Source organism: Piliocolobus tephrosceles, chromosome 2 (genome assembly GCF_002776525.5).
Source record: "Piliocolobus tephrosceles isolate RC106 chromosome 2, ASM277652v3, whole genome shotgun sequence".
NCBI classification, from domain to species: Eukaryota; Metazoa; Chordata; class Mammalia; order Primates; family Cercopithecidae; genus Piliocolobus; species Piliocolobus tephrosceles.
Window position 1 is genome coordinate 190,983,719 of NC_045435.1, and position 24,901 is coordinate 191,008,619.

The following is a 24,901-nucleotide window of genomic DNA, read 5'->3' on the forward strand; positions in this document are numbered from 1 at the left end:
AAAAAAAAAAAAAAAAAAAAAAAAAATGCTCATCTCAAAGCAGCAGCACTCGTTTGCCTCTGGCTTTTGTGAATGATCCACAAGGGCCAACCTAGGCTTCCCTCTGTCGGCATAAATGTGCCCTGGCCAGATGGCCCTGGGATCTGAGGACTCCCTCAAGCTACATGAAAGCACAGACCATCTCACTGAGCACAGCCGCGGGAAGGAGACAGCCAAGTCACCCTCGCGCCAGGCCCCTGCTGCACTGTGGGCAGGTCCCCACCACCACGGCACCTGCTGGCTCCCCAAGGCTCAGGCCTAGCAGACCATGGTTAGACCTGCTGGCTCCCCAAGGCTCAGGCCTAGCAGACCATGGTTAGGAAAGCGGAGACCACTTACTAACTGCAAAAATCAAGTGGGTGACCAATATGGGTAGAGCTAAGCGGTCACCCAGATCACTGATGTGACCCCATGTGTTTCTGACGGGAAAGGCGGGGCCCAGACAGGCGGGCTATCCACAGGTTATGCAGCAGGTCCCTAGAGGAGCCAGCCCAGAAGCCAGGCCCCGGGTCCTTCCCATACAGCCCTGCACCTGCCCGTGAGGGGAGCGAAGCCAGGACAGATCCCTGTGAAGCCGTGCTGAGTACTGGGTCCAGACTTCAGTGATGGGCTGCTCCGCCGGCAGCTAGAGGCACCCTCCTCTCTACCCTCCACAGAGACTCTGAACGCTCTCGGAGGGCTGGCCCAAGTGTCTGCACAGCCAGGAAGTCTGAGGTGGCACGAAGGAGCCACTCAGGTCTGCTCTCAAAATTTCTCTCCCATCCTATCCCCAAAGTTGCCTCTAAGCCTCTACCTCCTGCCTCAAACGCAGCAGGACCCACACCAATAAAAGGGAGTCTCCGCCAAGTGCTCGGGAGAACGCGGAACGGGAAGGGGAAGAGCCACCTGGAGGGGAGCTCACCACGCGCCCCATGACCCAGCAGCCCCTTCCAGGCATGACCCTGGAGAGCCTCAAGGACATCTGCAGATGCAGATGTGTGCCTGGGTGCTCACCGTAGTGGGGGTGACAAAACAGGGGAACCGCCCAGCCATCTCTCAGAAGGCAAATGAGTAAACGGAGGTCCGCCCACAATAAAACACTACGCAGCAATTAAAATGACCGGGCAAGACTTCCATGTATCAGCAAAGATAAATCTCACAATCACAATGCTATGAAATCTCATACTCACAATGAAATGACAAATGGATATACGAGAGTGTTTACATAACTGCTGGAAACATACAAAGCAGTAATACATAGATATTTTATACATACATACACACGTGGTAAAAGAAAACATACAAATTGCACAAAACACACCAACTTCTTGTGACAGTAAATAGAGGGAGTAGGATGGAGAAGAACTAAAGTGAGCTTTAGCCACATCTATACTATTTTATTTCCTTAAAAAAAGAATCTTAAGCAAATAGAGAAAAATGTTAGCACCTGTTTAACTTACATAGTAGAAACAAAAGTATCTGTCACTTTTTTTTCTTTCATTTTTCTGTTTTGGCTTGTTCCAGAATTAAAATTTTTAACATCTAAAAAATAAATTATATCATGAGAGGCGGAAAGTGGGGTTGTGCAATATAGATTAGCAAGAAAAACTCTTCATGATGAAGAGGCAGGAGAGCGGGGGCTGAGGAGCAGCCTGACAGGCCGGACCTTCACGTGTTAATCTGTGGGAACAGGACCACATAGGACTGGGAAGTGTTTCTTGTGAAGAATCAAGGAAGGTTCCTGGGAACAATTCAAAAGAAGAAAAAAAACCACACGTACACACACACACACAGAGAGATTGATTCACTGTGGTGTTATTTATTGTGTGAAAAACCAGAAACTCACAGCTCAGGTTACAAAAGAAATATGACCATAACTTATGCTACAGTGATAGGAACAATAAGCCGGAGACAGGGCAGCGAGACGGGGAGGCGTTGATGGCATTCGCCACCACAGGTGGGTCCCCTATTCAGTGCAATGAGTAGAGAACAACATTCCCCTGCTCGATCCAAACTAGGCCCCAAGACACAAGGGCTCAAGGGAACATAGGAAAATGAAGACGGTTTGTCGAATGAGATTTACAGCTTTCCGCTGCCTGGAGAAGAAAGTCAGTCACAGAGGGCTCTCTGTGGGGTCCAGGCACCGCACCCCAGCTGCCCGCTTTTCTCCAAGCACTTTCTCCTGCCCTGTTCTCAGACCCTCCCTCTCCACAGGGCCCAGGGAAGGCTGTCCTGAGCTGCCTCCACTCCTGGGCCAGTGAGATTTCCCTCTCACATTTCCAGGCTGGAACAAATCCCCCGAAGACTCCCACAAATCAGGTCCAGATGCCGCACATGTCACAGGAAAAGGCTCAGAAGTCAACAGCTCCAGAAATCAGGGGCTAAACTGCAAGACGTTTCACTTCCCCAGGCCGCTGGTTAAGACACAGCCTACAGAACCTTAAGTAAAGGAAATGTTTTCATTTTGCATTTGCCTTAAAAAGTCTCCCAACTCTCTGAGAGCCACATCAGCTCTAAAAACTTCAACTGTTCACATTTCATTTTTTGTTTTTCTTTTTTGAGAAGGAGTTCTTGTCTCCCAGGCTGCAGTGCAGTGATGTGATCTTGCCTCACCACAACCTCTGCCTGCTGGGTTCAGGCAATTCTCCTGCCTCAGCCTCTCGAGTAGCTGGGATTACAGGCGCGCACCACCACGCCTGGCTAATTTTTGTATTTTTAGTAGAGACGGGGTTTCACTATGTTGGTCAGGCTGGTCTGGAACTCCTGACCTCAGGTGATCCACCGGCCTCGGCCTCCCAAAGTTCTAGGATTACAGGCGTGAACCACTGCGCCCGGCCTGTTCACATTTCTGATCAAAGCAAAAGCCACTCGGTGAACCCAAAGAAGAGACCAGCAAGCAGGGCCAGCCTACCTGGCGGTTTACATCCTCTGCAAATACTGCTCGGCAAATTCAACAATGCAGCCAATCGCTCTTCCCTGAAGCAAGTTTTAAAGGGTAATGCCAGAGGGAAATGGTGCCCTCAGACAAATCACAGGGGTGCCCAATGCCCAGCTCTGCACCAGGGAGCACCCCCGCCAGGGTAGTGAGATTTCTCTCATATTTCCAGGCTGGAACAAGTCCCCCAAAGACTGCCATAAATCAGGCCCCAGGGGGCCATCAGGGCTCAGAGACTCTGGCCATGGCGCAGACATCAGCAGTGACCGCCCGGGCCTCGCAGGTTCTCCAGGGCCTCAGCCCCGGGGCCTGGGACCAAAGCCCCACCCTGCACTGACCACAGGTTACACTTGCCCTGAAAGTGGGGTCAGCAGCAGAAACAACAGTCCCCCCACACTCCCAACCACACGACGCAGGCTCAAAGCCCGACGAGGCGGTTTCCAAAGTGCCATCTGCTCCTGGGAAGCCATTCCCTGAACTGGAAGCTCGTTCCTTTTCCACTGGGAGGAAACTGGGGGCCACAGGGTGTCGCACGGAGCCCTCTGCAGGCTCAGTCACCCTCTCACTCTTGCTCAGCACGTCCACGGGGCATGATTAAGTCTGTAGCTTGCGGGATCTCTGTGCCAAACCTGCTCTTTTGTTTCCCAAGGCGAACCCGGGCATCTCGAACCTGGGCATCCAGGGAACAGGCTCGCGAGGCCCGGATTCAGGGGGCGCCACCTGTGCCAGGCTGGGACCTGACACAGGGTGAGCAGGTGAGCCACTGAGCAGGACCATGAGGTGGCATGGTAACGCCGGGCACAGCCACCAAGGGCGGGACACAGACCTGCAGGACCTTCACGGGGCCAGGGCAGTGCCCAAGGGCCCGCCCAGGACGCATCAAACACAAACAGATGTGCTACGCACATTCAGTCACTTCATGCCGCCCCCACACCAATGTTTTGGGGCAGATGATATGACTGGGCCTCTGCTGCAGACAGGAAGTGGTTCAGAGAATATAAACAACTACCCGCCACCTCCCAGAAAGATGAGGTACAACCAGAATCTAAAGCGGCCCATCTGTAGCCAACACCATACTCATTCAAGAGACGCACACCCATCCCCACACCAGCTGCGCGGGAAGGACAAAGAAGTCAGACTCGGACCCTAACCCCAGCCGCCCCAGGCTGGGAAAGTCACCAGCACTGCGGACAGAGCAGGGGATAACAGCAGCATCAGAAAGACCCATAAGGCCATAGGTTTGCGGAGGGAATGCAGTCCCTCAGCAAGGAGCTTCAGTCGGGCTAAACCAGCAGAACAGGCAGTTTCCGAGTACCACGCTCGCCCAACAGGGAGCCGCTGCCCCGGCCTGGAGACCCCTGTGATGGTCAAGGCAGGACTGGAGCTGCAGGAGCGCAGGACCAGGCGGGAGACAGCGGCGGGGTTCCGCATCCCACACGGCTGGCTCGCACCCACAGGCTCAGCCCCGGGCAGGGCTGGAGACTCAGTTCCGAGTGAGATGAGCAGGGCCCGGCGATGGGATGGAGGGAGCTGTGACTATGGGCCTGCAGCTGAGGAGGCCACCAAGCTTCCTTCCGGTGGGCGTGGAGCAAAGGCTTTCATAGTCCACAAAACACAAGCAACTGCAGGGAGTCACAAGTGGGTGAGATCCAAAAACTGTGACAGGCTAGGAACCAAAACAGAAGACAAAACAGCGCACAGAGCAAGCGCAGCACGGAACTGGCTTCCGAACACAAGGGAAGGCAGGCAGGGAGACAGCGGGTGCAGGAACCAAGAGGGCACAGGAGAGCTGCTCCCAGTCTCCCTTGTCCACTGAGCAGCTGTGTGGCCCTGAGCAAGTTGCTTGGCCTCTCTGGGCCCCCGTTTTCTCATGGATAACATGAATAGACTCAACTCCAGGACCAGAGACTGGACTCCCTCCAACCCAGACCTCTTCTGCAGCTAAATGAGGGAGGTGGGGCTCCAACATCACAGCCTGTAAATCCCACCTCCTAGAAAGAGGCTCCCTGCTGTTCTACGGGCAGGTGCTGGAGGAGGGAGGGAAGGTCCACCCCAGGCAGCCCTGGGATTCCCCTGTTCTGTGCCACCCGGCTGACCAGGGGAAGAGACCAGCCAGCAGCAGGCACAGGGCACTGTGGAAAGCCTTCTGGTGGGGCCCCGGTTCTCACAAAGCATTCCTGGCTCTGGAGGGACAAGAATGAACCGCCAACATCAACAGGCATCGGGCAGAGTGCTGAACAGTCAGCAAGCCAGACTCCGGGCATGGCTCTGAGCACGCTCCTCTGTGCAGCCTCTTCCTGGGGGGACTCGCTGCCCCTCACCGGCCTGACTGCTCCAAGGTTAAATGAGGGAGGAAAAGCAGGATCCAGCACGGTGCCTGACACCTAGGGGCCCCTGCGATGGTGGCACCTGTGGCTCACTGACGGTGATGATAAACCTGAGACAGCTCTGGGCATTCCACGCCCCTCACCCTCATGCTCCGCAGGTCTGAGGTGCGCCCCACACAGGGCAGGGCCTGAGAAACGAACCAGCACCTCCCAGAGGACGGAAGGAAAGTCAGCACGGAAGCCTCGCCCAGGGTCATTCCAGGGATTATCCCAGAAAGAGGGGAAGAGCAGCCTCCTCACGCCCCGCGGCCTCTCCCCTGCACATTCAGGACAGGCTCTGGAAAGGGCATGCGCTCTATGAGCCCCCAGCACTGTCTACACGCACCGGAAGAGAACAGACTGTTACTCAGAGCTGGAGCATCCCCACCCCGCTTATGGATGAGAAACTGAGGCAAAGACACCAGAAGGTTTTGCCAACGGAAGCTAGGGTCAGAGGAAAACCCAGAACTCAGGATCAGTAACATCTGGGCAGGACTCTGTCCACCACACTCCAGCTGAAGTGAGCACCCAGGGGCAGGTGCAGGCTGGAGAGCTTGCCCAGGGCACTGCCCGCCAGCCGGGGCTCCAGGCAGACCAAGCAACCTCCCCAAGGCTCTCAGGTGAGGCAGACAAGTGAAGCCCCTCGAACCTCTCAAGGGCCAGCACCAGCATTTCTTCATGGTAATGCAAGGGGGTCAGTTCCAAAACCCAAAACACCGCTGATGCTTCATAGCTAGTCTCAGGCCAGATGACTTTCTGCAGGAGAACCCATGACAAGAGGGACCAGGAAGCTTTCTTTACAAGCTTGAGGTCTCTGTAGGCAGCCAAGGACGCCAGGTCCTGTATGTCTGAGCAGCATGTGCACAGGACATCTGACGGGCACTGGTGCCCAGCCATCCCACCGCGGCCTTCCATGGCTGCACTCACACCCCACTGCCCACCGTGCTGGCATCCAGCTCCTCCAGGGTGCGAGCCTATGCAGTCTTACCCACGCCAGGCCCTGCGCCGCTATGTCCTGGAGAATGAAATAAGACACAGCCCTCATCCCCCAGCAGCTGGCAGAAGGGCCAGTGTCAGCTTGGCAGGAGCCAGGGGAAAGGGGCTCACGAGGGTGGAGGCGAGAGGTGGTCCCCACATAACTGGCACCATCTGAGCTTCATCATGAAGGGCGAGTTGATCAGATGAAGACAGGAGGAATGGGTGACCTGGGGAAGAAGCCCCTGAGCAAAGTCCCAGACATGGGACGTGGCCGGGGTCCACCGCAGACCCAGGCAGTCCAGCCAGGTGGGTCACCACGGCAGCCAGGGTCCCAGAGATGGGACGTGGCCGGGGTACATCGCAACCCCAGGCAGTCCAGCCAGGTGGGTCACCACGGCAGCCAGGTACTTCCTGGCTGGGCCGGCACAGGCCCCCTAGCTCTCTCTGTGGCTCCCACTCCGGAGCCCTGGCTGCCGCTGACTCTCTGCCAACCCGGAGAGCCACACACTCACCCAGCCAGGCCGCCCCGCCCCAGCTGCTCCCCTCTGCCCCATCTTCTGGTCATGAGTCTCCTGCCGGGGAAAGAGGACAGAGCCAGTCTGTGGCTCCAGCTGCCTGAGTTCCCTCCTCTCTAAGGTGGGCAGGTCCCACCCTACCCATGTATCCCGGATGCGTATCCTCCAAGCTCCCTGCCCCCAGCCAGCCTCTCCATCCTCACAAAGCAGCCCTGGCACACCCAGAACCCTCGGCCCTGTGTCTTCCTACCCTCTAGAGAGCCGGTGGCCAAGGGCACCCTAAGCAAAGCCTGCACTGTGCCTGATCTTGGGCAGGTTTTTCAGACCGACAAATCCACCTGCTGAGCCTATGAAGCCCCTGCAGAACCCCACTCCGACCAGGACTCAGGGAGCCTGGCCACTTGAGCGGCCACACAGAGCTCACATCCTGGGCTGCTGTGCTGTGATGCTCTGGCAAAAGCAGGGCCACCTCACAGCCTTCAGTGAGGCAAGAGCCACAGAGGGTGAGGCCAGACACCCCACTCAGGGGACAGCGTGGCGGCCAGGCATCGGAGCGGGCTCTGGGAGTATGTGAGGCTATATGGATCCATGAGCGTCTTCCCAGAGGCCCGGCCTTTTTAAGTCATTTACAGCTTACACTTGGCTGATGCCCAAAAATGACTATAAACAATTAGTGTCTGCAATCCGACCAAAAAAACAAATCCAAAATCATTGAGAGAAACAAAACATCAAAATTTGATCAAAAATTGTGTAATTGTGCACCGCTTACTATCAACAAATTTGAATTGGAACCTTCGGGAAACTAAGGAACGTTCACAGAGGCAACTGTCATCTACACAAGACTACAAAGGCTTCACGATCCTGACAAGCAGCAGCTGCCACTCCGGGGCACAGGCCGGCTCGCATTGCAGAGCCTCTGCCCAGGGCCAGGCAGGGCCAGGGCCCGTGAGGAAGGGATGTGATGAAGATGAGCCTCTTCCTTCCAGCAGGAAAGAGAAAGTACAGATGCCCCTGAATATCAAATAAGGCTAAGGTGTCCCATGCTTTCACAGAGAGTCAAACCATATACTGCCAAGAGGTGGGGGCGGGAGGAGTGTCAGAGAAGAAAAAAACACCGTAGTTTGGAGAATTGAAGACTTGCAAGAACATAGGGACACTGGACATAAACCTGGGCAGAAAGCTGTTTTGCAAGCTAGCTGCACTGCCCTCCACCTCAATCAACGGTATCATACTCACCTGGCAGGGGAGGTACCAGCACGGTGAATAAACAGTATGTGCTTTCTAGAGTGACGACAGCAGGGTGTCATCTCCCAACACACCCATTCTGGTACCACGATTAGCAGCCACCGTTGACCAAGCACCTGCCATGTGCCAGGCCACGAGCTGTCTCATTTCATCTGTTATCTAAGCAGCACACCTGTGCTATCCCCAGGCCAGAACTGAGCAGGGCAGCAGGGGCCAGCCTCTGGGAGACTAGTCCCACCAGCAGAGGATGGCTTAATGAGGGCTGCTTAGCAGTCATTGCCCTAATAAATAAAACAAATGGCTTTAATTTAAAACACATTAACTTAACAGCAGGCTTTCTGCCAGCTGATGAGGCCTGGCTCCACTGCTCAGAACAGGCAAGTACTTAGAGTTGCCTCTTGGGGTCAGAGCCCTGAAGTCAAGGTCCCTGTGGCCTGAGGGTAAGGCGTGGGACGTGATGTTGCCCTGGTCATCTTGACTTGTCCTCCACAACTCACAGGACGGTGCCAGTGGCCCCAGGGCGAAAGACAAGAGCCCTGATGGGAAGGGTGTGGGACAGGGTGTGGGGAAGGGTGTGAGGAAGGGCAGCAGGGAGGCCTTCAGGCCCTGCCAGGCGGCCCTTCCAGCAAGCAGGCAGTGGGGCTCCCCCTCCCAGAGAGAGGCCTCCCGCCCCGGGAACAGGCCTGGGAAGCCCTCATCTCATCGCAAGGGCAGTCGCGTGGGATAGGCCTGTAAGGTGGCATCCGAGTCCCTCCCTCAATTAAGGACGCCGGGCTCCAGGCCAGCGCCAGGGACAGACCCAGCACCAGGGAGCCCCCCCGGAGCCGGCCTCTGGCAGCCTCAGGTCTTTGCCAAACTCCCCACCGGCGCCAGGATACCGAGGGCCATCCCCAGCACGCAGCTCCCGCAGACCCGTTTCCCACACTGGCTGCGGAGGCCCGCCGGGTGCGCCGGGTGTGCCGGGGACCAGGCGGACTGGAAGGGATGTGGCTGGGCCCCGGGGAGGACCAGGCAGGTGCGGGGGGCCTGCCCATGCATCCTCCCTCCGACTGCGCGGCGGACCGGATCGCCCGTCCCAGCGGCTCGGCCCCGCCTTGTCCAAAGGCTTCATCAAAGCCGGTTTACCAGCAGCCCAGGAAGGAAATGACCGCCCGCCACAGTCCTGCCGACTGCCTTTCATTTCAGGGTTTCGAAACAACAAGGGAAGGCGGGGCTCGAGGAGGAAAAAAATACAGCCCGCGGGAGCCTCGGGCTTCGGGGCTGCAGCCGAGCGCACCTCGCAGCCCGGGGGTCGGACGCACAGACGCGATGCAGCGGCGCCCCCAAGCGGCCGCGCAGGGCACTGCACTCGACACGTGTGTCGGCCCCGGCCGGGGAGAGACGGCGCCGCGGAGAGGGGCCAGTTCCGCCCAACGCCGGACGCCCGCGGCCCCTCGGGTCTGCAGGCCTGGGCGTCTCGCGCCAACCGCGGCCGCGGAGGGCCTCCAGCGCACATCGCGGAGCACAGGACAAAACCTGTGCCTGCACCGCAGCCCCCATCCGGCTCCCGCAACACTGACCCTGCTGGGCAGCCTCGGGCACAGGGCAGCTGGAAAGCCAGCCCCGACACTGAGCGGATTCTGCCCCCTGGAGGTCGGACTGCATCCTCCCCCGCAAGCGAGACAGATCCAGGGGGAGACAGGGAGGGGAAGCCCCCTGGGATAGGTGAAGACAACAGGCCCTCCCACCTCCACTGTGGGTATTAGGGTGGGCTGCCTCTCAACCCACCCTTCCGAAAAAGACCGGGCTGCTGCCAACATCTCCCTCGAACAGCAGAGGAGGGGCCGGGCTGTTTCTAAAGGCAGCTCGGTGTGGCGCTAGTCACTGCCCCTTTCTGGCCCAGTGTATCCGCTGGGGGAGGGACACTGAGCCCAGAGCTGCCTTCCTGTTCCGATGTTTGGTGAACCTGCAATGCTCCCTGCAGCAGAGAGAGGGGGAAGTTGCACTCCCAGCAAGCGCAGTTTTGGTTCAGATTGAATGGATTTATCTGGGGTGTCATCAGCAGGCGGATGACAGATTGTGAGCTGGGTTACAGCCCAGCCCTCATCCCCACACCCACAGCCCGTTGGCACAGCTGCTAGCGTGGTCCTGAAATGCCTCCTGCTGCTCTGGGAGCTCCGTAAGCCACCTGCTCTCAGCCTCAGGGATTCCACACCTCTTTCCCCAACCTCAGCCAAGCTCAAGTGAGGCGTCTGCACTTGTATACATTCTAAAGGCCTGAACAGGCCGGGTGCGGTGGCTTACGCCTGTAATCCCAGCATTTTGGGAGGCCAAGGCAGGCGGATCACTTGAAGTCAGGAGTTCGAGCCCAGCCTGGCCAACATGGTGAAACCCTGTCTCTACTAAAAATACAAGAATTAAGCCGGGCATGGTGGCGCACGGCTGTGTAATCCCAGCTACTCAGGAGACTGAGGCAGGAGAATCGCTTGAACACTGGACATGGAGGTTGCAGTGAGCTAAGATCACACCACTGCACTCCGGCCTGGGGGAAAGAGCAAGATTCCATCTCAAAAAGAAAAGAAAAAGAAAATTAAAGAAAAGAAAAGAAAAGAAAATTAAAGAAAAGAGGGGAGGGGAGGGGAGTAAATGTGGTACTATGACAGAGCAAGACTCCATCACTAAATAAATAAAGTACTGAACAAATGTTGCTACTATTATTCTCCCAATCAAGACTTCATACTAGTAAACATCCCCTTGCTGATTTTAGGCACATCAGTGTACACGTCAGAAATTTCCAAACCACGTTCTCAGAATATGCACATTTCTAGCCATGTTATAACACCTTACAGGGTAAGGAGGGGAAAGTCAAGGTAACTGGTTTTTGTTTTTTTTTTAAATAAAATGCATTTTGGTAAATACATTTTTAAAATACCAAATACATGTATGTAGTTGTCCTTACCAACATGTAATCATCTCATCACTTGTCATTAGGGAAATGCAGACCAAAACTAAAATGAGATACCACTTCACACCCACTAGAATAGCCGTAATTGAAAAGATGGATGATTCCCAGTGCTGGTGAGGATGTGGAGAAACCAGACCCCCCATACACCGCTGATCGGAATGTAAAATGGTATAGCGACTGAGTTTGGCAGTTCCTCAAAAGGTTAAACAGACTTAACCATTCTACTCCTAGGTTATGCCCTGGTGATGTGAAAACATGTCCACACAAAAACTTTTTTTTTTTTTTTGAGACAGTCTCACTCTGTTGCCCAGGCTGGGGTGCAGTGGCCGGATCTCAGCTCACTGCAAGCTCCGCCTCCCGGGTTCACGCCATTCTCCTGCCTCAGCCTCCAGAGTAGCTGGGACTACAGGCTCCCGCCACCACGCCCGGCTAATTTTTTTTGTATTTTTAGTAGAGACGGGATTTCACTGTGTGAGCCGGGATGGTCTCGATCTCCTGACCTTGTGATCCGCCCGCCTCAGCCTCCCAAAGTGCTGGGACTACAGGCATGAGTCACCGCGCCCGGCCAACAAAAACTTCTAAGTAAATGTTCACAGCAGCATTATTCATAACAGCCTCAAAGTGGCAAGAACCCAAATGTTCATTAACTGATGAATGGAGGATGTGGCATAATTATCCATACGATGGAATAGTATCCAACCATAAAAAAGGTGAAGTATTAATGCAACGCTACAACGTGAACCCTAAAAACACTAGGCTAAGTAAAAGAAGCCAGACACAAAAGACCACGAGTCCATTTGTAGTAAATATTCAGAATAGACACATTTATAGAGACAGCAGGCTGATTTGTAGTCTCTAAGGACAGGGGAAGCAGGAGGGTGGAGAGTGACGCTAATGGATACAGGGTTGGTGAGGTGACAAGTGTTCTAGAATCAGTGGTCAGAGTTGTACAACCTTGGGAATATACTAAAAACCACTGGATTGTATATGTTAAATGAGTGAGCTTTATGGTACATGAATTACATTTCAATCTTTATTGCAAAAAAAAGTAATTACGTATCTTTTTAAAATATGGCCTATAGGAACAAGGAACAGTCAGGAAGTCATGAGGAATGACTGATGCCCAAAGCTGCAACAGTTAATCCGTGCACTGAGGCCCCAGCAGATTTTATAAATCCCCATCTATCAGTATATTTCATCTATATCATCACCCCAAGGCTTTGCCTTATATTTCAACACATACTTGTGGGCTTCTCCAGAGTTTATTGTATTTGATACAATACTATACAAAGTTATTCCCCATAGATCCATGATTATAAAGTTTTCCAGAGGAAACATACATTGGTACACAAACTACTATAGTTGTTTTCATGAGTATATTACAATTTAAAAGAAAGCCACTGTTAAATGCATTTGATAAAATATGCACTGTTCTCTAAACACTGCCATATAAAATGTCAGCCTATCTTTTCAAAGTGCCTCTTCCTTCAGGACATGTACCTTTGATCGCCTCTTTTCCAGACCATCATAACTTATTCAAAAGTTTCATTCAGGTGCAAGGTGCCTGCTGCTGTGACAAGCTGGAAACTCCGCTGCATTTCCAGGGCCACCTGTTTGTCATTAGCTTCATCAATGAGACAGCCAGCATCAGGTCAAGGTCTTCACATCCAGGCTTCTCTCAAGCCCCACCTAGGAGCTAAGGGATTCAACTTTTCCAAGTCACTCACAGGTTCGCTCTTGCACTCAAAGAAACTGAGAATCCCCTACTGCACTTTAACATTCGTCCGGTCATTCCCAGTCCTTGGCACGTGCTCCTCCTGGAACCCAACAGTCACCTGTAAGTGGCTGCTGAGGTTTAAAGGGTGTCCCCCGGAATTCACGTGTTGGGAATGTGATCCCCGGTGATGCCGCTGGGAGGTGAGGCTTTTAGGAGCTGATTCACGCCAGTCTCCCAGGCCTGGGTTACTTCTCTTGGGAGGGAGGGAGTTCTCATTCATGGCACTGGATGAGTTGCCAAGAGTAGCTGTTACAAAGCCAGGTGCCCCTCACGCTGTGCCCCTTCCACATGCCTCTGCTTCCCTCCCCAGAAGCTGCCACCATGCTCTTGGACTTCCCAGTCTCCAAAACCTCAACTTAAATAAATATCTTTCTTTTCTGAATTACCCAGGCTCAGGTACTTTTACGGTGACAGAAAACAGACGAGGACTGTGGGGGATGTGCAGTTTCCTTCTTCCTCCTAATTTATCACCAGGAAATGGAGCAACCCAGTCTCAGGCTCTGAAAGAGGCTGAGGTTTGAGGGGAAAGAGGCAGATCACTGACAACTCTTCTAAGATATCCTGGGTTTCATCACTATAGTTATTAGTCAGTCAATGATAAATCTTTACTGAGAACACAGACTGTGCCAGAAACAGTGCTGAGACTATCGTGTCCACGGGAGAAAGGGGAAGCAGCCCTGTCCACTGTCCTGTGCTTCTATATGGAGGATGCTCTCCTGGACAAACACCCCGGCCTCTCGCTCCCCGCCCCATCCTCCTCCGCTCCTTGCACACTAACTCCTCCTTAAGGCAGGAGGAGAGGCTGACCTGACCCGAGAGTTTGGGAAGCAAGTCAGCCCCGGCCCCCACCTCTCTTTCTCTTCTCCGGAATCTACCTGTGCAGAACCTGCCCCTCCCTGCAGGGAGGCGAGCAGCTGCCAGAGCTATCTGTGCCTCCAGAAGTCCCTCCAGTTCGTGTGTCCCAGGTTAAGAGGCTGCTTGCCCGCTCTATCACTTCCACCTCAGGCCAGAAATAAGGATGGCATCTATGGGGTTCCCGTAAACCTCAATAGAGGAAGGGAGGTAAGGTCTCTGCCTTCTGGAGATTACCTTCCAGGAGGGAGACAGAGAGACGACAAACAAGTTAACAGGGCAGTTACTTGCTCAAACATGCAGAGCACACTCCAACCTGAGACCCGCATACTTGCAGTGGCCTCAGACGGAGTCTCGCCCAGATGGCTGTGGCTCCCTCACATCCTTCAGGCTCTGCGCGAATGGCACCTTATCCCTGGAGCCTTCCCTGACGACCTACGCACCACGGCTAACAACTCCCCACACTGACAACCACACACTTCCTATCTCCTCAGCCTGCTTTACTTCTCTCTGTAGAACTGATCACAATCTCACTCGCTCTGTATTTATTTATTTGTTAAAAATCTACCTCCTATACCTTCCCCGCAACCCCAGAACTTAAGCTCCATGAAGGCAGAAACTTTGTTCCGTTCCCTGCTGTTCACAAGTACCTAGAACAGTGCCTGGAACAGGACACGCACCCAACAATACCCGATGAATGAATACATGAAAAACTGAATACATGCTATAAAAGAAACGCACAGCTGGGCGTGTTGGCTCACAACTGCAATGCAACATTTTGGGAAGGATCACCGGTTTGAGACCATCCTGGGCAAGAAGGTGAGATCCCATCTCTACAAAACAATTAAAAAAAAAAAATTGGCCTGGCACGGTGGCTGACGCCTGTAATCCCAGCACTTTGGGAAGCTGAGGCGGGATCACAAGGTCAGGAGTTTGAAACCAGCCTGGCCAAGATGGTGAAACCCCATCTCTATGAAAAATAAAAAAAAATTAACCAGGCGTGGTGGTGGGCACCTATAATCCCAGCTACTTGGGAGGCTGAGGTAGGAGAATGGCTTGAACCCAGGAGGCAGAGGTTGCAGTGAGCTGAGATTGTGCCACCGCACTCCAGCCTGGGCAACAAAGTGAGACTCTGTCTCAAAGAAAAAAAAAAATTAGCTGTGCATGGTGGCACATGCCTGTAGTCCTAGCTACTCAGGAGGCTGAGGCAGGAGGATCTCCTGAGCCCAGGAGTTTGAGGCTACAGTGAGCTGTGATCATACCACTGTGCTTTACTCTAGCCTATGCCACAGACAGAAAGAAACCCTGTCTCAAAAAAAAAAAAAACAGGCCAAGCGCAGTGGCTCACACTTGCAATCCCAGCACTTTGAGAGGCAAGGCAAGTGAATCATCTGAGGTTAGGAGTTCGTGACCAGCCTGGCTAACATAGTGAAACACCATCTCTACTAAAAATAGAACAATTAGCTGGGCATAGTGGGAGGCACCTGTAATCCCAGCTACTCAGAAGAATCGCTTTAACCCAGGAGGCGGAGGTTGCAGTGAGCTAAGATCGAACCCTTGCACTCCAGCCTGGGTGACAGAACAAGACTCCATCTCAAAAGTAAAAAGAAAAAAATACACAAGGTGATGGGAAAGATGAAGGCTGGCATGAGGGTTGCATTAGAAAAGAGATTCAGGGAAGGTCTTTCTGAACTGTTAACATGTGAGCTGAGAGCACAAGAGAAATACCACAAAGAAGTAATATTGTTGTGCTCCATGGAGGCCATACAAACAGTGGCTGGTGGGCCCCACCGCCTCTGCAGAGAGCTGGCCAGCATGGGCAAGGAGAGGAGACATGAGAGGCGCCTTTAGGCCCGTTCAGTGATCACTTTCCCAGAAGTCAGTAGAGTAGAACCGTGTTATGAGACTGGACCCGAAACAATACACACAGCAGCACTGGGCTAAACCGGACTAAATGCAACACAGCAACACCGATGTGATGGCCCCAGCTCCAGCAGCCATCCGGGACCACGACGACAGCACCACTCTCAGGGATGACGAAACAAAGAGCTGGAAGGAGCCAAGGACCCTGGTGACTTCACAAACCCCCCATGCCAGCCCAGGAATGCCTACCTCTGGACTGCACTGAAATGAGACATAAATTCAACCTTGTTTAAGCCACCATTATTTGGGAGTTTCATGGTATGTTCTGTCAAACCTGATCCAGCAGGAAAGGCCCATGGAAGGGATAAGTCTTGATCTGTTTTACAAGTGTCAGACTGCACTTGACAGAATGAGACAACAGATGCTCAGAAGCAGAGCAGGCAAAGCGCCATGAGAAGGAACAGCTTGTCCTAGAACTCAGGAAGCTCAGCCACTGCTGTGGGTCTAGGACGTTGACATGACCTGCGAAGACAGGTAGCCAGAAGCCACTGGAGGTTCTGAATGGAACTGATACATTAAGGCAGCATTTTGGCCGGGCGCGGTGGCTCACGCCTGTAATCCCAGCACTATTGGGAGGCTGAGGCGGGCGGATCACGAGGTCAAGAGATTGAGACCATCCTGGCCAACATGGTTTAACCCCGTCATTACTAAAAAATACAAAACTTAGCTGGGTGTGGTGGCAGGTGCCTGTAGTCCAGCCACTCAGGAAACTGAGACAGGAGAATCGCTTGAACCCGGGAGGCAGAGGTTGCAGTGAGCCGAGATCATACCACTGCACTCCAGCCTGGCGACAGAGCAAGACTCCATCTCAAAAAATAAATAAATTAAATAAATAAATAAATAAATAAATAAATAAATAAAAATTAAAAAGGCAGCATTTTAGCAAGATGAATGTGGCAGCCTTTCCCAGGACAGCACAGCCAGAACAGCCTGGATGGAAAAGTCATAGTCAAAGAGTTCCTGAATGCCCGCTATGAGCCAGGCATCGTGCTCCCCGGGAAGGCTACCCAGAGGACAGGATGCCTGAACTGGGTCTGAGAGACCAGCAGGAGGGCAGCAGGCACTCCTGGATTTCTTACAGCAGTGGCTCCCAAGCCTGCCTATGTAGCTCCATCCAAATACAGATCTCCAGGCCCCACCCAGGAGATTCTGAGCCCAAAGGCTGGGGTGGGGCCCAGGATTCTGTATTTTTAAAAGTGTCCCCAGGTGATTCTGATACATTTAGAAAACAGACTTACTGTATAGGCTAGAAGCAGCTCCTACACTGGTACCTGGAACATAGCAAGTTCCGAAGTTTAATTAACAAATAACATGCTTCCCTGTTCACAGGTAACAAACTAACAGATTAATTACAACTTTCAAACATAGTTAAAACAAGATGCAACCCTACATGAATCCTTTTTAGCTAATATCCAATTAGCCAAAATAAAATCTAAGGTCACTAATAACGTTCTATGATCTATTTCCGCAACCACTTCAGCTAAAAGGTGTTTCTATGCCACCTAAAAAAGGCCTGAGACCTCAGGGTGTGAGCACCAGCCCCGTGCCTGTTCATTGCGGCCCTGTTCTGCATCTTGCAGCCATGCAGAGGTCCCAGAGCCATCCGAAGGGAAAAAGAGCCCCCAGGCTATCTTCAGACAGTTCTAACACAATTCAAATCAATTCTCCCTGGGAATAAAAATAAACTGCCCCCTGGACTTTATCTTACCAGACTGAGGTGCTCCTTAAAGGGGAAATATGGCACAAAGGGAACAGCACTGACCTAGGATGAAGGTCCAGCCGCAACTAACTCTCCAGAAAGTCTTGGGCAAGTGTCCTCACCTGTCATGCTATATACTCCAAACCCCTTCCAGCTCTGACACAACTAGTGAGAAATTCTAGTTTCCTTCTTCCGAGTCAATACTGAAAAAACAATTCCAGTATAAAAATCCCCTCATATGTCAGGTGCTAGGGATGCAGCATTTAAGGCCAGTGTCAATGCCCTTAAGGAGTTTAGAGTCTAGCAAGGAAGACAAACAATTAATCCAACGATGATATAAATACAACTGTGATAAATGTTACTAAGGAAAAGTGCTTGGAGTTTGAAAGTGTGTAATGGGAGCTCAGGAAAGGTTTACCAAGGAAATAACACCAAAGCCAAGACCTGAAAGCTGAGTACTAAGGATGGGAGCAGGGAGTACTCCAGACAGAGGAAAGGCATGTGTAATATGTTCTTTTCAGATATATTCCAAACCTGAGGAAGAATTAAATCACAAGTAAAATGAAGCAAACCTTTTAGAATCACACATTTAAAGGAAAAAAAGAGCACTTTTCACCACAAACAGAAAAATTTACAAAATATGAACTAAAAAACAATGGGCATGCCGGGTGCAGTGGCGTGTGCCTATAATCCCAGCTGTGCGGGAGGTAAGGCAAGAGAATCGCTTGACCTCAGGAGTTCAAGACCAGCCTGGGCAACACAGCAAGAGTTCTTATCAAAAACAAAACAAAACAAAGTAATGGAGTCCAGGTGCGGTGGTTCACGCCTGTAATTCCAGCACTTTGGGAGGCCGAGGCGGGTGGACCACCTGAGGTCAGGAATTTGAGACCAGCCTGGCCAACATGATGAAACCCGGTCTCTACTAAAAATACAAAAAATTAGCCACCACAAAAAATTGGCCGGGTGTGGTGGCACACGCCTGTAGTCCCAGCTACTCAGGAGGCTGAGCCAGGAGAATCGCTTGAACCTGGGAGGCGGAGGTTGCCGTGAGCCGAGATCACACTGCTGCACTACAGCCTGGGCGACAAAAGCAAAACTCTCTCTCAAAAAAAAAAAACATGAGCCAGCGTGGTGGCGGGCACCTGTAATTCCAGCTACTCAAGAGGCTGAGGCAGGAGAATGGTTTCAACCCGGGAGGCAGAGGTTGCAGTGAGCCGAGATCGTGCTGATGCACTCCAGCCTAGGCGACAAGAGCAAAACTCCGTCTCAAAAAAAAAAAAAAAAAAAAAGTAACAGGAGCAATTTTATGCCAGGACTGATAAACCCTCATCCGACCACTGACATCTGCCTAGAAGTCCCCAGACACCAGACCCTCACCCCTCACACCTCAACAGAAGAGTTATCAGTTCCCTCCGGTCATTTGCAGCTGCCTCCAGGCCTTGAGTGAGGCTGCTGGAACTGGGCCCAGTAAAGTGGGGTAATCCGAGCATGAAACACTTACTCCAAGACAAGAGGAGCTCGGCCCTGAGGCTGGATCTACCCCTGGGCCAATATTTCTGATGCCAACTAAGAGTGCCAGGCATTGTACATAGGGATGGATGATAAGACATGACACAGTCACAGTATCAGGGAAGTAGAAGAGGAAAGAAGGGACGGTTCCTTGGCTCCAAGGAGGGGATGGTATCTGAAGATGGGTAAGACTTGGAAATGGAAAGAAGGAGCACCCCAACAGTGGGAATGACAGAAGCAAAGGCAAGTAGGCTGGAAAGCACTGGGTGTGCAGCAAGAGCTGCAGCAGGAGCTCGGGACAAGGGGATAGAGATCTGGCAACGGTGCAGAGTAGGCCCAGAAGAGATGACAATGCTGATATTCCAGGTGGTGTTTGGAGACCTGGTCAAATTCCAAGATCTGCCCAGACTGACCCTATGGCCAAGGGCCCTCAGTTTTCTACCGCGAACTCCTGCAATGTTTCTCAAATATTAGAGTCATTAGGATGGCCTGGGACAGGTTGCCAGGCTCCTCCTCCAGAAAGGAGCTTCAGAGGTCCAAGGGTCTAGGCACTTTCTCAGGGGAGGTGAAAGCTGAGTAAAGAATGGCCAAGGGCCCAAGAGGACACTGCAGGCAGAGAGTACAGCATGTCTAAGACCCACTCTACACATAGCTAAGGTATGAGGTGCATGTAAAGAAAGGAGGAGAGGCGAAGCCAGAGAGGTGGACCAGGCTCACAACACAACAGCCCTACCAACAAACTGGGACTTGACTCCGTAGGCAACAAGGAGCCACTGCAGACTCACGAAGCCTGTAGAATCCTGGCAGCAGCTCCCCCAGGCACTCACATAAACAACTCCTACCTCAGCATGCTTCCCCAATCAACATCAGTCTCCACCCTTTAATATCACCTCCTACTCCTTTTCCCAAATCTGGCCTGGGATCCCCTCTGCACAACTATTCAAAATCAAGTAAGCAATTCGACCTGGATAATTCACACTGTGTCAGGAACCCATCTCAGACAAGGAGAGCCAGGCAGGGAAGAAAGATGATAAACAGAGATGGAAGCTGTCCTGGAGGCAGATTGGTCCGGCCTGGGACAAGGCGGCCAGCTGTGTTCTCCCCAGATCATATCTGTTCCTCTTGAGCTTTCTCTTCCTCATCCGGAGGAACTCCAGGCTTCTCTAAATGGGTTCATGACCCTTGGAGGAAGGGGTAAAAGGGACACAGAGGGGAGATAAGATGGTTCACAATGAGTTTGACCAGATCCGACCGAAATACCTTAAGAGCAATAAGAAACGTCACCGCAACTTCAACACTTCCAGCGGCCTCACCAAGGCCCTCTCCAGTTGCTCAGGATGACTACTGGTGACCAGTCCCATCCTCGTAAGTCAAAAACTGAGGAACATAAACAGAGGTGCAGACTCTGAAGGCAGTACTGAGCCCTGCAACGTTAGCAAAATGGGGGCGTACGGAATCTCCTGGGGGCTGCACTTAATTGGGGGAGAGGAAAGCGAGGCGATCATTAAAAACGCAGCTCCACTCCTCAGCACCAGCTGAGCGCGTCTGGCTCCGGGACACGCCCCCGAACGAGACCTCCCGCAGGTGGTGAACACTAGCTTGCAAGCTAGTTCCCCGGATCCCCTCCGGGAGCGCGCACTGACCTCGCCTAGGATGGGGTGGGCCACCCACCGGAAGCTCCCAGCTGCGGCCCGCTCACCTTGCACTTGAAACCAGCGGCGGGCGGCAGGAGCTCCCGCAGCAGGCCCTTGGCCACCTCGCGGCTGGCCTCCTCGCTCACGAAGTGAAGGTTAAGCACCTCGTGCGCCTCGAACTTGGCGAGACGCAGCAGTGAGCGCAGCGCGACGCGGGCCTTGGCCTGCAGCGCGGCATTGTGCTCCGCTTTGGTGAACATCATCAGCAGGTGGTAGTCCACCGGCCCGGCCCCGCCGCCTTCCAAGCTCTTGGCCTTCGCACCGGGGGCTGGCGCCACGGAGCCTCGCGCCACCTCCAGCGCGGGCGGCGAGGGCGCGGCGGAAGCCCCGGCGCGGGCCTCCTTCAGCCTCTTGGTGGCGCTGGAGAAGGTCTCCCAGCCCGAGCCGAGGTAGTAGAAGGCGCACACGGCCAGCGCCGCGGCCAGCAGCAGGGCGCAGTAGTGGGAGCGCACAGCGCCCAGGCGCGCCATGGCCCGAGCGCATGGGAGCCCGCCTCGGAGGAGGCCCATACGCTAGGAGACCGCGGCGCCAGCGGTGCCAGCAACGCGCGAGAGCCCTCGAGTACCCGGAGGCCGGCGGCCCCGGCGGGGGCGGGGCCGTGCCGCCTGGAGCCAATCGCGGGCGCCGGTGCGTGGAGGGGCGGGGCCGGTCTGCCGTAGCCGCTGGGTCTTAGGTTCCGAGGGTGTTAGAGGCCTGGCTAGGGGTTCAGTGGGATCCCGTGCCCGGCGTGGGAGGGGCGGACTGAGGACCCCAGCGTGCTGAGGGCGGGCCGGCTGTGCCGGCTGAGAAATGGCGCCCTGCGCGCCGAGACCCAGAGGATAGCTATCCAAGCTGAGCCTTGAAAGGAATGGAGGCGCCCGAACGGAGGAACTTAGGTTAGCAAAAAGCGAAGCTGGAAGCACCAAGAGGGAAAGCTTTAATCTCTGCACCATTTTTTCTCCAATTTCTTGGAGGCTTTAAGCCGTCTCCGCCTCTCCCTGCACACGAGCTGGAGCTAGGCAATTTAAACCGGCAGCTCCTCCCTTTTCCCGCTGCCCTGGGAGGAAATGGCCCGGGCCGCACGTCGTCCCGGAGGCCGAGCGGAGGGAGGCTGGAGGATGTGGTCAGCAGAGGGACCCCGCCGCCCGCACGAACCTGCGAGGCTGCTCCCCGAGCCCCAGCGCAGCAACGCCCTGGAGGGCGACTTTCATCCGTTTTTGTTTTATAAACAGACTTTTAACACTTTATCAAGAGCCTTCGTGGGAGTACCAGGGAGTTTTGCACACCGAGGTCCCCCGCCCAAAGTCACACAGCTAGCCAGTGGCAATTTCGACCCTAGGCAGTTAGTTGCACACTGCTAACTAGATAAAAACGTACTAACTTCAGGCTTCTAAGAATTGAGGCTATCCCAGTAGTTTTTAAGTAAACACGCACAAGTGCTGTGCATGCTTGAGAGAGGAGGAGGTGAAAATAATGGACAAACGCACATACAGATTGGTCTCTCAGAGTTTGTTGGGCTATGCCATCATTTCTCAAAGTGTGGGTAGAGCCCACCTTTCCCAGATCTTCAGTCCATCTCGTTTTTAACTCTTGTTCTTTTTCTATTGGAGCAACACTTTTCTGGAAAACATTGGATCTCTGAAACAGGCCTGCAACAAGTTCACACATACTACTCACCTTGGGGGAAAACCCAAATAGCAGAATCACCACACTCGAGCAGTTCATGTGATCCTTACAACTCGATGAGATAGAAGTATTTTACAATGGAGGAAATTGAGATTTAGAGAATTACCCAAATGTAGTAGGCTAGTAAATAATGGAGCTGGAATCCTAACCCAAGTCTTACTGTTTCCAAGTCCAAGCGTCTAGTCAAGATTAGCTCCAAAAACAGTTAACTCAAGCTCTGAGTTGCGTGTATTCTACTACAACTGTTAACATACGGTTAACAGCTGGTTAAGAGAGCAAGCCTTGGGGTGGACGATCCAGGCTGAAATTCAAGCTCTTCCACTACAGGTTGTTGGACTTTACACAAGTTACTTAATCACGCCGAACTGCAATTTCACCCTACAGAAAATGGGGCTAATACTAGTATCTATGCTTCATTGGCTTATGAGAGACAATATTTAAAAAGCAGTTAGAACAGTGCCTACCAATAAACTCTACTAAGCTCTACCAAACTCTTTTTTTAAAGCCTAAATATCCAACACATGCGAAAACACAATTCGGCAACCATAAGCTTTTCTGGGGTATTTACAAATAAACCCCAAATCTCTATTAAAGCTTTATTGTATGTTCCACAGGCTCTCCAAGAAGCATGCTAGAGTATTATTACATTCTAACTACTGTTCACTAATAAAGGAGAATTCTAGAATTGTGCCTTTTCGTCCCCTACCTACACCACCAATAAGGTGAGTTTTTTTTTCCCCCTCTTATTTTATAATTAATTTATTCAACAAACATTTCTTCAAACCTTTGTAAGAACATTAGTCCCGGAATTTATGGCTAAAACATAATGATCATTTAAATTTTACATAGGGTGTGACTGGATGTGGTGGCTCATGCCTGTAATTCCAGCACTTTGGGAGGCTGAGGTGGGCAGATGCTGAGGTGTGCAGATCATGAGGTCAGGAGTTTGAGGCCAGCCTGACCAACACGGTGAAACCCCCGTCCCTACTAAAAATACAAAAATTAGCTGGGCATGGTGGCTGGCGCCTGTAATCCCAGCTACTCAGGAGGCTGAGGCAGGAGAATCGTTTGAACCCGGGAGGTGGAGGTTGCAGTGAACCGAGATCGCACCACTGTACTCTAGCCTGAGTGATAGGGTAAGGCTCCATCTCAAAAAACTAAAATTTTTAAAAAATCAAAAATACAAATAAAGTGCAGTGGTGGCGCGATCAGGCCACTGTAACAAAAAAATAAATTTTACACAGGAAGTCAGAAAAATAATTCTGACATTATATTGTTCTGACTTATCACTGATAATGCATCATTCTGACATCAATATTATTGTAGCTTATCATTCCCAATTATTTGCCTATAAATAAAAAGTTGCAGCTTCCTGAAGTGTATTGCGGACAGAAAGCAAAAACAGTAGGTTCAAAGTAGCCAGTCAGCTATTCATCCAATAGATACTGAGTGCCTATAACATACAAAGCATAGCACAATTAAAAAGGATGCAATATGACAGATGGTAATATTCGCTGTTTTCTCAGTGATAGGTAACTGGTGTATCATAACATGTCTAAATACACCAAGAAGTTGAGTAAGCACAATAACCTTTCAGTTCTAACTTTGGCCAAGTTCTCTGATTTCTGACTAGAGATTAGGTAAATGTTTTTCCTGTTGAGCCATTTCCACATTGTAAGGTTGCATAGATTATTCAACCTCTCTGCTTCAGACCTTGGCTTACATGTCACTGTCTACACAAATGATCTCTAAATACCTCCTATCCAGTGTCTGGGCTAAGTGCCATCCTCCACAATTCTGTGAGGGCCACCTATATATATACTACCCTAGTCTCATCTTGCTTCATTGCAAGAACGTGCCTCCAAGAGAACAGAATATACATTTTTTATTAACCACAATATACCCAGAACCTAACAGTGCCTAACACATTGGATGAATCTCAAAAATATACTCAACCACTGAAGCAGCATTATTTCTAGGAATTCTTCCAAATTTAAGAATGTTCTAAAATATTTAACCATAAGAATAAAGCAAGGCCAAGTATGGTGGCTTAGCCCGGGAATGGTGGGTTACGCCTGTAATCCCAGCACTTTGGGAGGCTGAGGCAGGCGGATCACTGGAGGTCAGGAGTTCGAAAGCAGCCTGGCCAACATGGTGAAACCTTCTCTACTAAAAGTACAAAAATTAGCCAGGCACAGTGGCTCACGCCTGTAATCCTAGCACTTTGGGAGGCCAAGGCGGGCAGATCACCTGAGGTCAGGAGTTCAAGACCAGCCTGCCCAACATGGCGAAACCCCATCTCTACGAAAAATACAAAAAATAAGCCAGACATGGTGGCGGACACCTGTAATCTCAGCTACTCAGGAGGCTGAGCCAGGAGAATCACCTGAACCTGGGAGGCGGAGGTTGCAGTGAGCCGAGATCACACCGCTGCACTCCAGCCTGGGTGACAAGAGTGAAACTCTGTCTCAAAAAAAAAAAAGAATTAGCCAGCATAGTGGCGGGCACCTGTAATTCCAGCTACTTGAGAGGCTGAGGCAGGAGAATCGCTTGAACCCAGGAGGCGGAGGTTGCAGTGAGCCGAGATTGCGCCTCTGTACTCCAGCCCGGGGAAACAGAGTGAGACCCTGTCTCAAAAAACAAACATAAAAATAAAGCAAAGTTAGGTTCATGAAGGCAAAAAAATTGGAATCAAATGGTCATCAATGAAGTAGTTAAAGCTAAAATAATGCAGTCATTAAAAGTGATGTTTTCAACAAACTGCAGGTGGAAATTTTAAAA

General features: G+C 52.1%; 1 protein-coding gene across 1 annotated transcript in view; it reads right to left on the reverse strand.

Moving 5' to 3' along the window:
• XXYLT1 (xyloside xylosyltransferase 1) overlaps positions 1–21,054 on the reverse strand; it is a 194,097-nt gene extending 173,043 nt beyond the window's left edge. Inside the window, exon 1 of the mRNA XM_023214779.3 lies at positions 20,461–21,054. Coding sequence (XP_023070547.1) covers positions 20,461–20,964 — 504 coding nt within the window. The 5' untranslated portion in view covers positions 20,965–21,054. The remainder of the gene's footprint in view (positions 1–20,460) is intronic.
• Positions 21,055–24,901: the final 3,847 nt, after the last annotated feature.